General features: G+C 40.5%; 1 protein-coding gene across 9 annotated transcripts in view; it reads left to right on the forward strand.

Annotated features, from left to right (window-relative positions):
- The first annotated feature begins 58 nt into the window (after positions 1-58).
- LOC308053503 (galanin receptor type 1-like) overlaps positions 59-15,473 on the forward strand; it is a 33,125-nt gene continuing 17,710 nt past the window's right edge. For 4 of the 9 annotated variants that reach the window (XR_013923641.1, XR_013923642.1, XR_013923643.1 and 1 more), the window contains exons 1-2: positions 59-13,398; positions 15,061-15,126. Coding sequence is in view for 4 of the 9 variants with exons in the window: in XM_080364794.1 (XP_080220920.1) it covers positions 12,694-13,398; positions 15,061-15,126 (771 nt within the window). In the remaining 5 variants the exon portion in view is untranslated. The remainder of the gene's footprint in view (positions 13,399-15,060; positions 15,127-15,473) is intronic. The other 5 variants (XR_013923639.1, XR_013923640.1, XM_080364791.1 and 2 more) reach the window with 4 other exon arrangements.

The raw sequence follows: 15,473 nt of genomic DNA on the forward strand, positions 1-15,473 counted from the left end.
AGCTGTCTCTCCCTGATAATAGCTATCCCTATGTTTATCTCATGTTATATTCACCTCAGACATATTTTGGAGCACCCTAAGAAGCTATAAAATAACTGCAGCACTTAAACTCATACCAGCTGCTGTCAGGACACAGAGGGATAACTTAATGTGTTGGAACTATTTTTCACACTAGGAAGGTTTGTTCCAGCCACAGACTAGCTCCGCTAATCTCAATGCTTACATGTCCAAAGCACTAGTGTTTTTACTGCCAGCACAGATTAAATTGTAGATCACTACAACTGGGAAAGTAGGGCTTTGCAAATGCAGATGCCTACTTGGGCAGCCATTTTTAACTGCAATTTGGTTTCTCCACAAATCCTTATACTCTGCCAGCTCATGACATCACCTATCCTGCATAAGAGCACTCCAGCATTTGACATGGATATAGTTTTTTGTGGGAATTGGCTTTAAAACCACATACAGTGGTTGAAATGGCTTGGGAACAAGCCACTTTAACATAGTATTATAAATGCTGTTTATCAAGTATCCAAACTTGGTATCTGACTTCCATGTAAAGATGGCAATGTCCCAGGCTGTCAGTTTGGCATTTCTTGAACATAGCTATCAGTGTTTTAATTAGAAACTGCTACAACAAGTTAGAGGAAATCTCATGTAACAAAATTTCCATTTGCACAAAAATAGCAATACAGGAGCCTTAACTATTGCAAATTAAATTCCATCTGTTTCTTCTAATGATCTCAGTATTAGTTTCAGGTCTTGAAATGGAGTGTGCTCACACTTGGAGGGGTTGGTGATGGGAGGTTCATTGGTTGTTGTAATTATTTAAATCAGCATAGTTGCAACATATTTCTCAGGTAAGACCTTGCAAGAAATATTAAGCTAAGCTTGGGAAATCAAAGAGGTTACAAACCAAGTCAGCAAGAACCTACTTTTCCCCACGTTACTCTCACTTGTGGGTGGCTGAAGCTGCCACAGTTTCACAACCCTGGTTTGAGCAGCATCTGTGAAAACAGTTCAGATGATGCCGTATACTCTCAGCATATGCACGTACAGAACCACATCAGTTGACACCAATTACCAAATGCAAAAGAAACATGAAGGAGTACAAACATGAACGTTTCTCTTCACAGATGCGAATTTTATTTTCCCATCTTCTGAACAGAGAAAAGGCTTCATGGAGCATATCAAGATGTCACAAAAGCTTTGCAGTCACTAAGAAGCTTTGTAATTGCTAGCTGAACATTTTCTACAGTTGAAAGCGAAGAGTGCCATAATGAAAGCAGATACCTTGCAGGATGACACATGTAAGTACTACTGCGACATTCATCAATGACTCTTGTCAACAACTTCTTATACAAACACCAAAGTTGTTGTGGGTTCTCCTGGCTCAATACTTTCACAGAATTAATTTCTGTAGTGTGTTGGAAAGAAAGATGGGCAAAGCAGCTACAGGAAAAAAAGTTGCAATAAGCTTATCTATCCATGTAAATCATGCTATTTTTAAAATACGTGTAATATTTACAAGTGATGATGCCCAAATGGTGAAGCAAACCAAGCAAATCATCCTGTCTCCTTGCTTCCTTTTTGTTTGGCTATACATTTTTTCTACAAAGTTATTAGGCATCCAAATGAATTATTTTGACTCAAGAAAGATGCAAGTTTTTGCCACAAGGTGGCAGGAGCTTCCCAAATAAAGTCACACCCAATCTGTGATCTGATTACAGATTGCTAATTATCAGGACTATAGACCATTTCTGTGAACCAAGATGCAAGCTAACTTGCTTCAGATAGGTGGGAGGGTTTGTTTAGGTTTTTTGTTGGTTTTTTTCCCCATAACAAGAAAATAAAAAGAATGATCTCTTAAAATAGCAATAGAAGAGATGACAAAAGCCTTGCAGACAGCAGGAATTGTTGCCTGCACAGGTCAGGAGTTATAACTAAAAAGGTTTCCAGAAACAGTTTAAAAAAAAAAAAAAAAAGAAACCAAACAAACCCCAAAACTTAGAAAAATTGCTTTCCCATTCTGGATTGCTTCGTATATAGGCACTCTTTCCTGTTTAAAAGCAGAATTCTCAAAACTCTAGTTCTGCGACTTGCCACACCAATTTTCAGCAACAGCAAAGCCATTTCTATTAAAGTAGCAGCTGCCCTTGCAACGTTAGGCACCCACAGCCATGCAGGGCAGCAAGCTCCACTGAATGCCTTGTGTCCTGCTCAGCACAGGTTTCCAAGAAGAGCAAATCCTTTTGGTATCAATGAGAAAACCCAGTTTAGAGCAAGTCTACTTCATCAGCTTCATTTCTGCCACTTAGTAACAAGTCGGTTTTTTGAGTTTCAAAGACTTTGCTTTGAGTTTTAGTGGGAGGCCTAAATCATGATCATTATCTCAGATCTGTAGATATGTCCAGGTGATCCTTGACCCAGACCTGAGTCCTCTTTATTCCCTCCCTTACTGTGAAATACAGCAGCTACACTGGGTTTGGAGATGTTTTATCCCTGCACTCACAGCTGACAGCTCTGGAAGTGTAAATTTAAGCATAGACCTAGCCTAAATCTTTCAGTGATATGAACTGACCAGTGTTCATGAACACAGCATTGCAAATTACATTTCTGTACTTTGGCCTGTGTAATATTGGCATTTGTACTGAGCTTTTTTGAGGGTTTGTTGTTGTTGGTTTTGGGGGTTTTTTTAACTTGTGTTTACTCCCAGGTTATTCTGGGAAAATGGAAGATCATACAGCTCAGGAAAGACAGGAGTGCTTCATCCACTGAAGTCACTCACACTATGGTGTCAGCAGCAAGCAAGTTACTAGGTGTGACCTTTAGGCTACTGCGTTCACCAGTGCTTAAGACTGTCTCCACAGAATGCTTCAAATCTACTGTCACATAACAGACAGCTTATGGTGGCAGAGAGGATGGTATCTTCTGGATATTTTGTATGTGCTCTTAAACATCCTGAGCTGTGGGCAAATTTATTTTTTTTTTTTTACAGAAGTCTTGTTGAGAGACTTCAAAGTACCTTTGTCTTAGGATGTCTTTGTTAGACCAGAAAATTTACCAACTTAGGATCCATTGTTTCTGATTATCATCTACACAACATACTGTGATGCTTAAGGACAGGGCTTTTTAACTGAGGAATTTGGCAGTAATCTGAATAAGGCAGTAGACAGAGAATTGATGTGGTTCTATTGGAAAGAGAGCTCCCTTGCAGCTATGAGAGAAAATCACCATGGAAACTTTTTCCTATTAAAGAGCAGCATGTACACTTACATCTCTTCTTTCTCAACAAGCAGCATTTTGTGATAATAGCCTGAGTAAAAGGGGTATTTGCACAGCAAAAGACCAAGACTTACTCAGGAGAACTACTGCAGAATTTTGTTATTCTCCAGAACTAGCCAGTTGACAGTGTATCTTGTTATAGAAAGAGGAGTATTAGGAGATGAACAAGACAAGTGATCTTACCCAACCAGCTAGGTAAACCAAAATTGATACACATGCAGGGAAAACAGGTTTGTTAACCAGCCCTAAACTAGGTTATCACCATGAGAAGCTAAGTGTTTTCATGCTGTCATAGAATGATCTATTTTTCAAATGAGGATGGACCAAGCCGATAACTCTAGTGAAGTTGTAATACCTTCTCAGCTTTTTTCCTCTAAACACCAGCAAGTCTGGTATTTAACAAGCGGAGCAGTGCCTCTCCAGAATGACATTCTGCTGCCAGCTTTCACAACACAAGTATGTCTCCTCAGACTCTGCATTGGGATTCGATTGCCCTTTGCATAGTCATATGTATGTGTTTACAAATGTATCACATATGAGGACCCAAATCAAGACATTCTTCTGTATAAGGCCAAAATGTGAGATATTGCTCTCATCGTTCTGACCACACTCAGTTCACAAAGGAGCTGGACACAAAACCACAAGAACACACAAGAAAGATATGTTGTCTTGAATCTCATGACACAAGCCAGAACACTTCCCTTATTCTCTACAGAATAAGCAACGAGTATCAACAAGCATCCTGTTTTGAGGTTTATTATGGTTTTGGCATTTTCTTGTCCTAGTTTGTTATATATACCTGCCAACACTGTATACCCAACAATCTTCACCTTCTGTAGCTTTATTCCAATATGATTTCCATTGCAACCAAGATCATAATTTGTTACTTGGTTGGTTGTAAATGAATAACAAGCTTTATTAAACAACTCTACCTGCCTTATCAAAAATTAAACTGCAGAAGAAAGTCTGCAAACAAAGCATAGATACAATGCTTGTGGCTGTTCAAATGGAGTTGTTTTATTTTTCTTTTAAAGTCTAGGTAAGGGAAAAGTACTTTGTAGGGTATTTATAATCAGCAATATCTGCCATGCATCTACCTGTCCAGTAAGGAAGACATGAAAGTGTCATATGAAGGATTAATCCCCACACTAAGGAGCATCTAAACTCCTCTGTGTTTAACCAGACTTGCCTCATCATGCCTCTGATAGAGCCAGTTTGGGAGAGACAGGGAACTCACCAGTTCTTAATTCACTTAACTGCCTCAAAAGAAGTTGCCAAAGGGCCTAAAACAAAGTCAATGGCATCACACACTTCAGTTTGCATAAAGAGAGCCCGGTATTTCTGCACTGCTGCTTTTATTCATGTATGCAACCATGATACCTATTAATCAAAGAAAAGTCACTGTCTGAATTTTGAGTTCTTACAGTTTTCAAGCTGCTATTGCTTCTTGCTTCAAGAGTGGAGCTGATGGGACTTAGACTGTTGACTGAGTATCTAGCTAAAACTGAAAAACTTTCACTGAAGTACTAATTTCATTTCTTAGCAGTCTGATAATTCATCAGTGTGGCAAAAGATCTCTGTGGGTATTTTAAGCACATTCTCAAGTAATTGGAAAGTATTGTTACTGATTTTTACCAAAAGGGAAAGGTTTCACTAGAAGGTATATATGACTAACAAATCAAAAATAGCTGAATAGTTCAACAGTTCAGTCTTCCTAGTCAGTGATTCAGCTTGGATCTATTTCTGCCAGTAAGGCTGAGTTGTGCCTCACTTTTAAGAGACTCGCACTGGAGTTCACAGGAAAACGTACTCCAGAGTTCTCGTGTACATATAGTTAACCTAGATAGTTACTAAGGAAGTTAAACAAAAGAATCAGATCTTGTGTTACTGGGTCATACACTGTGGGAGTTGGAAGATTTCAAACACAGGTTAAGTTAAAATGGATTTTGACAAATTACCCTTTATATTACCTAGAGCTCCTGCAATGTAGAGAGAAGGATGCAGGTTATTTATGTTATTCACCATTAGTTTTGAATTACATGATTGTTTGTATAAAACAACTGGAGATAACTAAAAACACTCTCCCATGTGACTTTACAGAGTATCTAATCATAGAAGACTGAAGCAGCTTAGGCATATTACAACCTTCACTGGCCTAAGCATAGGCTGCATATTGACTCTAAAACCTATACTGTAAATCAGTGTAAGTCTCATGTGACTTACTTTCTATTTCTAGTGAAGAAGTTAAATTAGAATAAGCTGAACACAGCATGAAGTTAAACTGTAAAAAAGCATTCAGAACTTCGATCATTCAAGTCACATAAAACAAGGAACAAAAGATATTCTGGTTTTGGTTTGTTTTTTGTTTTTGTTTTTCAAAAAAATAGTCCCAGCCCATTCTACAGAAAATAAAGATTTTTTTTTAAAAAAAATAGCAGATAAGCTATTTTAGCAGGGCATATGAAGTGTGTAAGAGTTACTGAGAGCCTCAAGCCTTTTACCAGAATATATATTTAAGTTTCCTTCATCAAGAGACAGGAGGTTCTGGCAGAGAAAGAAAGTCTTTATCTTAGCATACGATATGAAACACTACCTCAAGAGATAAAAGAGCTTGGCAAAGAGATTATTATCAGTTGTTTTAGTAACAATATGGTAAACTGCTCAGAGGAAGATTGAACAAAATGTTTCTGCTCCCTTGATCTGCATCAGGTTGAATGTGATCTGTTTATTACCAACATAATTTTCTACCTTGGAGACTGACTTTACAAGTCATTATAAAACAGCTCTTTAAGGATGAAAAAGGCAAATCTCTGAGTTGTTTTGAAGCTTTCTACAGACACACTTTTAAAGACAACTGTTTGAACACGAGCAGCATATGTCTATGCTTTAGTTGATGCCAAATTATGTGCACAATGAAGTAGTAATCTTTAGAAGTTGTCTGGTTGTTGGTTTGCTTTTTAAAATTCTATCTGTTCCATAAGCTTCTGAATAACTACCTTAGTTTTTTCTCATACATCAAAGAATGTTCTGCAAAGTTGGATTTGTCTCCCCACTGCTACAGGTAACAATTTTCACTCAGCCTACATTATTCAGGACAGGAGTTGTTTTTTCTTCTGAAATACACTGCCTGCACTCAGTGATTACATATAAGCAGGTCAGGCAGACAACATGCAGATGACATATTCAGTCCTGTGGCCTGAATCACCTATAAGGCCTCCTAAGAGATTTTTAGAAATATTCCCTGTTTTAATGGAATTCCCTCAGGGAATGAAGACTGAGTCCTTACCATAATCTATGTGCTAAGACACCTGCAAAATAGATAAACTACCCACAGGTCGTTTCTAGTGAATAATCTGAAGATGTACAACATACAGAAAACAATTCAGCAATATCTTCACTGAAATACTGAGCAAAACAAAATAGTTTGTCTGAAAAACCAAGACTGTTCTATAAATCTACGTGAAGCTGAACTGATGGTACACTTCAGCTCCCCCTCCCTACCTATTAAAATGGGTGAAAGCCAGAATTCACAAGAGCTCACACTCTCAAACTCCTGGAAAGGAGCGTACTCCTGAGAGCAGTGCAGATACAGTGCTGAAGGACTTGGAACCAAAAGGACTTTTCTTAGTTCAAAGTACCTTCTACTAAATAAGATCTTTCTTTGAATAACAGTCAAAAATCAGCTAGAATTTTATCTAAAATTATTTAACCTGTGGAAACAGGTTAATGGTTTAACGATTTGAGGGAAAAATACTAACTTCAGATGAGCTCCATGCAAATTTTAGAGTGACATAAACATGAAGTTCTGCCAGATCAGTATATTTCCCAAGTTCAGTTTATCATATTTTAGGTTATGTGTTTGCTAGGAAGTAGTACAGGCATTTAGAAGCTGATTTGGAGAGTGATTATGGTACAAGCCACAAAAAGCAGGAACAATTAGCAGTCTCAATCCAGAAGTGTGATGCAAATTTGTGTAGGTACACCCTTGTGATCTTCCTGTCCTTGCTGGGGATGGAAAGCACAGAATGCTATTGCTTGGTTTGTCACAATTTCAGTATTTAGCCTATATTTACATTTAAGAACTTGCTTTGTTTTTCTGTTGTTACACGGCTGTACACTCCATGAGCTTTCACCTCAACTAACACTTAAGCAATACAAACACGCAGATCCACAAAGCCAGCCAACAGCCCACTCAAACAGTTCCATGATTAAGTCTTTTTAAAAATAGTATGAACTGATCTAATAGGTTAAGAATTAATCAGTAAACCTCCATCTGCTTTAAATCCTTACTGTACCATCTCAATGGCAACATCACAGGGCTCAGAGCAGCTGTGTTAGAAGCTGTCAGCAATTAAAATGAAAGGACTCTCTTCTCAGTTATGTACAGTCTAAACCTCTTTCATCAGGAAAGAGTTTTACAGCCTAATAAATTGTTCAGATCAAGTTGAAACACTTCAAAAGATACCAAGTGATTGATCTTTGGTACTTGTGACTTTAGGTACCCATATGCAGGAGAGTACCCTCTCAGACAGCTGTTTGATGAAACCAGCCTGTTCCGTGTTTTGAAGGCTCTCCCTTGTGCACACACGCACAGGCTTGTACCAAATGGATATCTACTTACCAAACTGATGTCCAGCCCTCTGAGATCCACAAGCGAGAGAGAATGGCTATTTATGACCCCTAAGGTTCCAGTTTAGTTCACACACTGACATAGCACATTAACAATTTCAGACTTCCCATAAAAGATGTTTCTACCTTTTCATGACACACAATGTTTGACATTTTCACTGTCAGAGAGAAATACACGGGTTCAGCTCCAATCCTCCACACAAGAGACTCAAACCTCATAACTCACAAAATTTGAGAGGATTTACTTATCATTATATTGACTTTTTAACTCTAAAACTCACCAAGCAGAGAAGTCACATTTCAGAACTCACTCTTTCCTCCACCAAGCGCCTAGCTTTAAGAGTCTATTTTTTTCTCTGGCCCTGTGACGTTTGTACTTGCTGCAGCACTTCATCACAGCTCGCACATGGGCAAGAGTACCCCAAACACCTTGATTTATGGCCTGGTGGACAAGTAACTTAGTGTCTAGAGGATGAAGGTTTTAGTTTCTTTAGGAAAGGGATTATGTAGGGTAAGAAAGGGATTTAAGCTGGGCTCTCATTTTTTGGGCCAATATATGCAGAGCAGGGAGCAGGACCTTGTGCCCCTCTTGGGGTCATACTTCAAGGGGAATGGACACTTAACCTTCTCTCCCCATGCACAATCAAGCTTGAGATCACAATTGGAGAGGGTTGCTACAATCCAGGTGCAGAGATTTCAGACCTACCATTGCCTGTTTCCCAGTGGTTGCATCTAAGTAGCTCATTACTCAGCCTAAAGGGCTTTTCAGCCCAAGTTAGCCTTCTGAAAAGCAGGGTATAGAAAAACAGCTGCTGAACTCAAAGGCACGAATTGGACTTTTGGGGCTGGATGTCTGTTTGTTTTCCTTAAATGGATCTGGATCTGAGATGCAACCCACATTCTCCAGGGAGAGAAAGAAGGAAGTGTGACAGTAGGGTTCTTGCCCACTGTTATGCTTGAGTGACCTCCTTCCACTCAAAAGAGGCTTAGAGAGCTAATGCACAGTTATCAAAAAGCTGAACCATCACTATCAAAAGAGTAAGAGTTATTTACGCTGATATTCAGCATACTCAGGAGCTGAAGCACCCATTAGCAATCAGAAAATGGACAAATTAGTTTGTACCTACATAGGCTAAAAATGTTACCATTTAAATACTACCATCTAATGTTTTGGATTTTTTCCCCCCATTCTTGTTCCTAGGGCTGACATTCTCCCCCTCTTTTCCTTACTGTAGGATTGTCAATTTATCCATAGAGGTCCAGTGCTGTCCTCTCTCAACAAGACACCTCCAATGCCTGTTTAGTCAGGGACTTAGCATGTGAGCCCAATGCTTTCATTTAGCCCAACACCAGCTCAGACAAAGGCAACAGCATCTGGCTTCCAGTTCAGTCTCAACCTAGATGATGACTCTCAAACTTCTACCTTATTTTTCCTCCCACAAAGAATATTCAGTTTCCTTTTCTTCCAGCATCTTACTCATTTTTAAATGTTTGTTGTCTTCATCCAGGAAGCAACGGAGTTTCTAAAGAACAGCAGAATTTGTAGGGCTGAGATATTTCATGGACCCCAGTCCACAGTGCATTAATTTTTCATAGTTTTCAGGTGAAACACCACAAATTTTCAAGTACCACATAATGTGAATGTCCCCAACAAATCAGACATTACAGGTTCACTTGCTGTTTGTGCTCCTGCACTCAGTGAAGTGACCTGATCTTCTTTGCCTAGTTGGACTAATAAATATGTCTTATGGCAAGTACTTTGTCTAAGCATGGACAGTTCCCTTCCAACTGCATTTGGGCTGTGAATTCTTGAGGACAGGGGATTTCTCTCTGTCAAAAACACACCATTTAAAGCAGTTGAGAAGTGGCAGAAAGAGACAAACAGAATAAGGAATCTTGACCTTTTTTGGAACTTTTGAATGCCACAGTAAGCACAATTTCAGGATAAGTTTTCAGCAAAGCATGTAAATTACTGCTGGAAATTTTTTCCTCTCAAGTAAGATCAGCCAGGAATACTCCCACACCAGCCAACCTCCATTTGAAGTCACATTTGGAGCATCTCAGTTCCCTAGTGAAAGCAAGCTTTTTGCACTTAGTTTAGTGGCTGTCTAATTCAGCAGGTCACTGCCACCTTCCATCCAGAATATTCACCTTTTCTTCCACTCCACCAGTTATAACACTCTCACTGAAATCTGAAGAAAAACCAACCCTGGAGCAATCCATTAAAAAAAAATGAATAAGATTCTGAAGATGGAGAAGCAAGCTGGTAACGTGCTTCTGTAAGAATTTAGGAGATTTTTTAAAAAACGTTTTAGAAATCTAAACATTCCTATGATCTGTTCCTCCTCACTGACAGAACTGTGCTGTTCTCTTCCCAGTTTCCGCTTAGCGTGCCATGCAGTCTTTTCAGATCTGCAACGCTGTGTTTGTTCTGCAGATGGCACATGCATGCAATTCTCAAATGCCTGCATGCATAGTCTCAGATCCCCTGCAGTAGAAACCACTCGTGATGCAGTTTTTATTATTTTGTCCACACTCACGCTCCCATTTGCTGTGATTGCTACAGGTTCTTCTTAAATAATATATTCTGATATGGCTGCCCAATAAAGAAAAGGGGTGAAAAAAACCCAGACAGGTCTAAAATACAGAAACAGCAATTGAAATCACTGTCAACACCCTTCTCTAAAATGTTACAGGAAGTCATATAAATAGTATTATAAGAAATAACCGTACAGTGCTCACATATTACCACAAAAGGAAAAGCAAGTATATTTAAGTTTCATGATTTAAGGGTGTGTACGTGCACGAGGACGAGAGGAAAACAGCAGCAGACAGAGTTCATTACTGAACAGCGGGACTGACTGGACGTTTGAGGGAAAGGAAGGCCAAGGGCCACCACGGGAGCCGTCTGAAAGCAGCGAAGGGGAAACGCCAGCAGATGGCACTCGGATCTGCATCACGGCCCCAGAGCTTGCAGGGTCCCTGAAATGCGGAGCGTTGCAAGCAGCTGTCAGCGGAGGGCAGAGAACCCAGCAAACAGACAGATTGGGGGACTGGAAGACTTCATGGTGTCTGAGGTGCTGTGCCACAGCTTACAAGGCAGCCGGGCCGCAGAAGACCAAGAGAAATGCAGGTGTCATCTAGACAGATGGTCCAGCTACAGTGATCTGCTCGCTGGCACACAACAAGGGTAGATACATTTTTCCATTGCAACTTAGGTATCTCTCACTCCCCAGCCACTTCCCACGTCACCCCATAACCTGCCTCAAAACCATGGGGGAAAATCAGGAGTCTAGCTTCATAACAGATTTTAAACAAGAGTATATCAGAGCAGGCTAAAGAAGGCAGCCCAATTACCTCTCAACAGCAGCTTGGAAAGAAGTCACAAGGCAGGGCAATACCAAACTTTGTTTCAAAAATTAAAGGGCTCCCTCCAGTCTAAACCTCACATCCACAGAAGCCAGTGGTGGCCCACCGTGACAAAGACCTGTAACCACTGAGAGAGATGTGTACCCTTCTGAGCAAGAAGCTACCCTGTATGCATAAATCACTGTGTGCCGGTACTGTTAGTATTTGCCTAAACTTTGTTCCCTCCTTACTGCCTGTAGAGTTCACAAAACCGGTCAGGAAATATAAGGAAACAGACTGTCAAAACCAAGTTACTCAGTGCCTTCTAAAACATACATACTGTTTCTATAAGTAAACATAACCCCCACAATAACTAGCCATTAATCCTTAATAACACTTTTCTAAAAAAAAAATAATATATATATATATATATATATATTAAAAAAATCCATATCTCTGTTCCCTGGCAGGGAATATTAGAGCTCCTCACAGCTAGAAAGACTGAACATTTCCTTTTCCAGTGCAGATGCTCTTGGCATTACTGGGCTGAATGAAGAACTTCTTTACAGCTGGATCAAAAAGATCCACGAATATTCAGGCAGTAAGGAATTTGGGCAGATGTTCAAGAAGTGACAGGACCACCCAGCTGCAGAATCTAAGTCTCTCCCAGCTTTTTGTGCTGAAAACCCAACTATTCAGACTGCTTTGTGCTCTAATGTGGGCACATTAAAGACTATGGAACAAAACAAAACAAAAAATCCTGCTCGTTGATAAAAACCGTTATTTTAGCGTTTTTCCTCCTCACGCAGCCAGTTCCAATGCTGCTCCTCACAGAACTGCACAGGGTATTGCTCAGCAGCTGCTGCTTGACCTATCCTTTTCGGTGAGAACTTGTTTTTGCTCTGCTCTTCCCCTCCTGGTGAGTAATAACGTATGGTGACAGAGCTGATCAGGAGTTATTTTCTGAAAGGATCAGGTCACAGACAGCATTTGGGTTTTATGCCAAAGCACTGATCAGAGCTGGGAAAGCAGGTACGACAGCTGCAGATCCAGGGACTGGTGTGGGAGGGAAGCAGAAGAGGAGGGGCATGAAGAAGCTGAGCTGCAGTGGCTCTGCCTCTGCTCCAAGCTTCCAGAGCAGCCTCATCCTCAGCCCTTCTGGCACAGACTTTTTCTCTGCCACATAAGCTTCTCCAGCACCAACTGCCAAACCTGTAGCTGCAATTCCTCAGCTGCCTTTTTTGCCAGTTCCTGGAATAATCTGCACCAGGATCAGACAGAGCTTGGAAGAATCATCTGGAGAAAATTGCTCACAAAAGACAAAGCACTGGAAACCCCAAGCATTCAGACTGGCCACCACTAACAAACGTAGACCTGCCCGATAGCAGTCAGGGCTACAGCGACTGCTCCCTGCCTTCCAAGCAGCCTGTCTCCATGGAAGAGCAGGAAGACAACTTTGTGTTTTCCTTTGGAGCCAACACCAGCAAGTGCAGCCTTGAGACTAACCAAACAGCCCCAACATGCTGGTCAGGAGCAACCAGGGGCGGCCCAGAGGTGGTGATTGTACCGGTGCTTTTTGGGTTGATTTTCTTCCTGGGAATGGTGGGAAACACATTGGTGTTGGTTGTTTTGGGGCGTCTCCGATCTGGGGGACGCCCATCACGCAGCACTACCAACATCTTCATCCTGAACTTGAGCATTGCAGACTTCTCCTTTCTGCTTTTCTGTGTCCCCTTCCAGGCCACCATCTACTCCCTGCCAGAATGGATCTTTGGCGCCTTCTTTTGCAAGTGGGTTCATTACTTGGCCATGGCAACAATGCTGGTCAGCATCTTTACTCTGGTGGCTATGTCTGTGGACAGATACATTGCTGTGGTCCACGCCAAGCGTTCACTCTGCATCCGCAGCAAGCGTAACGCTGCCCTTGGTGTGGGTGTCATTTGGCTGCTGTCTCTACTCATTGCCATCCCTGTGGCCCAGCACCAGGCCCTCATGAGTGGACATCATCAAGCACCCAACAGCTCCTTCTGCTGGGAGTACTGGGCAAACGGTTCAACAGCCAAGCAGATATACAAGATTACCATCCTGCTGGTGGGATACCTCCTGCCCCTGGTGCTCATCACCTGCTGCTATGCCAAGGTGGGTGAAAGGGATGTGAGTAATTTTTAAACGGAGGGAAAGATCACTCCCAGACTCTTGGTGGCTTGGATGTGTACACTCAAGCTACCCAGCCAACAAATAATAAATTCAGTCCTTTCCATATTCTCTCCTGGTATAGAATACTTCTCTGAGGCAGGGGGAGGGAAGGAAAACATAGAATGAAATTACATCAGCTCACAGAAAGGATTATAACAGTTAAGTTGACACCCAGCCTGACAAGTAAAACTCCTAAAGACTCTTGCTGGTTTTCCTATGTTTCAGTTTGTTCTTTTTTGATAACAAGTATTTGTTCCTGGTAAGAGGATAAACCCATGGAGGGAGAAACTATGCAGAGAGTGTACAGGAACAGTATTAGATAAAGACATCACCCCAATTTCTTTCTTTTCTTTCTCTCTCTCTTTTCTTTTTTTTTTTCCTCCTTTGGACACAAAACTCAGACACTGTGTGTTGTGAAGATTTCCAAAAAGAGATGTTAGAATCAGTTTTAGTCAGCAATAAACCTCTTCATTTCTTCTTGTGGATTGCTATCAGTCGAATTTTTGGTTTCCCCCTACTAATCTTTAGCAAGTTTAAGACTGATAGTAAGTCGATGAGTTGGGCTAGCGTGCAGAATAAGTTTTCTGTGAATTTTTAGTTAATACCCTATTGTGGTGTGCCATGGGACTGCTAGGGACTGGACTTCCTTGTCACTAGTCAGTTGCAGGTCTACCCTCCTGGAAAAAAAACAGTTTTCCTGGAATTTAAGTTCATGTCTGTTTAATCAAAAAATACATTACTTTCAATTCTCATCTATTCTGCTATAATCAATGCTAAAGACAGGACAAGGCACTTAGATTTAAGCTAAGAAAAATCTCTAAACTTCAGGCTTTGCTTGTCATGAGGGAAAAGCCACTAGAATTCTTATCTCCTGACACTGTAGCTCCAGTAGTTTGCTCCCTCGCTGCCCTAGGTAAGCAGCAACTGGAATATAAGCTGCATTTAAGAGGCATACTTTTGTTCATAATTGATTCAGAAAATTTAGTCTGTTAGCTCCAAAGGCTGAAGTAGAAATATTACCACATTACTGCCATGCCATAATCAGATTTCAAAAGCTCAATCTAGAAGTTGTTAATTGAGAATTTCCCTACAGTGCTCTAACATTTCTTATGACTCTCCCTCTGAAAGGAGAAGCCACTCTGCCTGCCCCATTTGTTAGTGCTGCATTCAGGAGCAGCAGGACAGTCACACCGGGCTACGGTACTGGCAGCCTGCTCTCTGCCTGTGTATAGAACCAGCATAGAGGATAAATATAGATAATCTGAAGCACAATCTAAAAATCAAAATCCATGGAAGATTTTGACTCCTCCATGACTCCAAGGCTGCTGTGGATTTCAGCGCTGTGCCAGCTAAGCTCTTAATAACATGCTGAACTACATCTTCTGTAAATACAGCTGTTCTAATGCTTTTTCCAAACAATGTTTCTTGAAGGATAAAGAACTGTGGAGGGCTTAGAATTAGAAGTCTCAAAGCATCAAATTCAACTTCGGTTGAAGTCATGCTAAAACAATTATTTTAATTTTTGGTGCTTGTATGAAAAGTTCAAATGCTAATATACACATATCAATTTCCCATTCAATATATTGCTCCTTTCTCCCCCCAAAGGTTTTATATCATCTCCATACGAAAGTAAAGAACGTTTCCAAGAAGTCAGAGAGATCAAAAAGGAAGGTAAATAACTTTGGTTTAATCTGTACACTGACTATAATAATAGATGTGTCAGGTTTCCAAAATAACTAACAGCCTTTTCAAGCTCCACCCATGTACTGAAGTGTTGTTCATGTACCAGTCTTTCAGTTCAGGTTCAGAATTCATGTTGACAGCTTGTTATATCTTTATAAACACAGTACATAATGATGCCATTATTGAAATGCTATACTGATCTCTATATACATGCCTGCTGGACTGCCTTTTGATTTATTGTGCTATAATAGAACCTCACAAATACCATCTTTTTATATTGGCAGCCAGTAAGATACTCCAACTATAAAAATATCCAGGTGTTTTGAGTACACCTC

This window comes from Falco punctatus (assembly GCF_963210335.1).
Source record: "Falco punctatus genome assembly, chromosome: 14".
Classification (NCBI taxonomy): Eukaryota; Metazoa; Chordata; class Aves; order Falconiformes; family Falconidae; genus Falco; species Falco punctatus.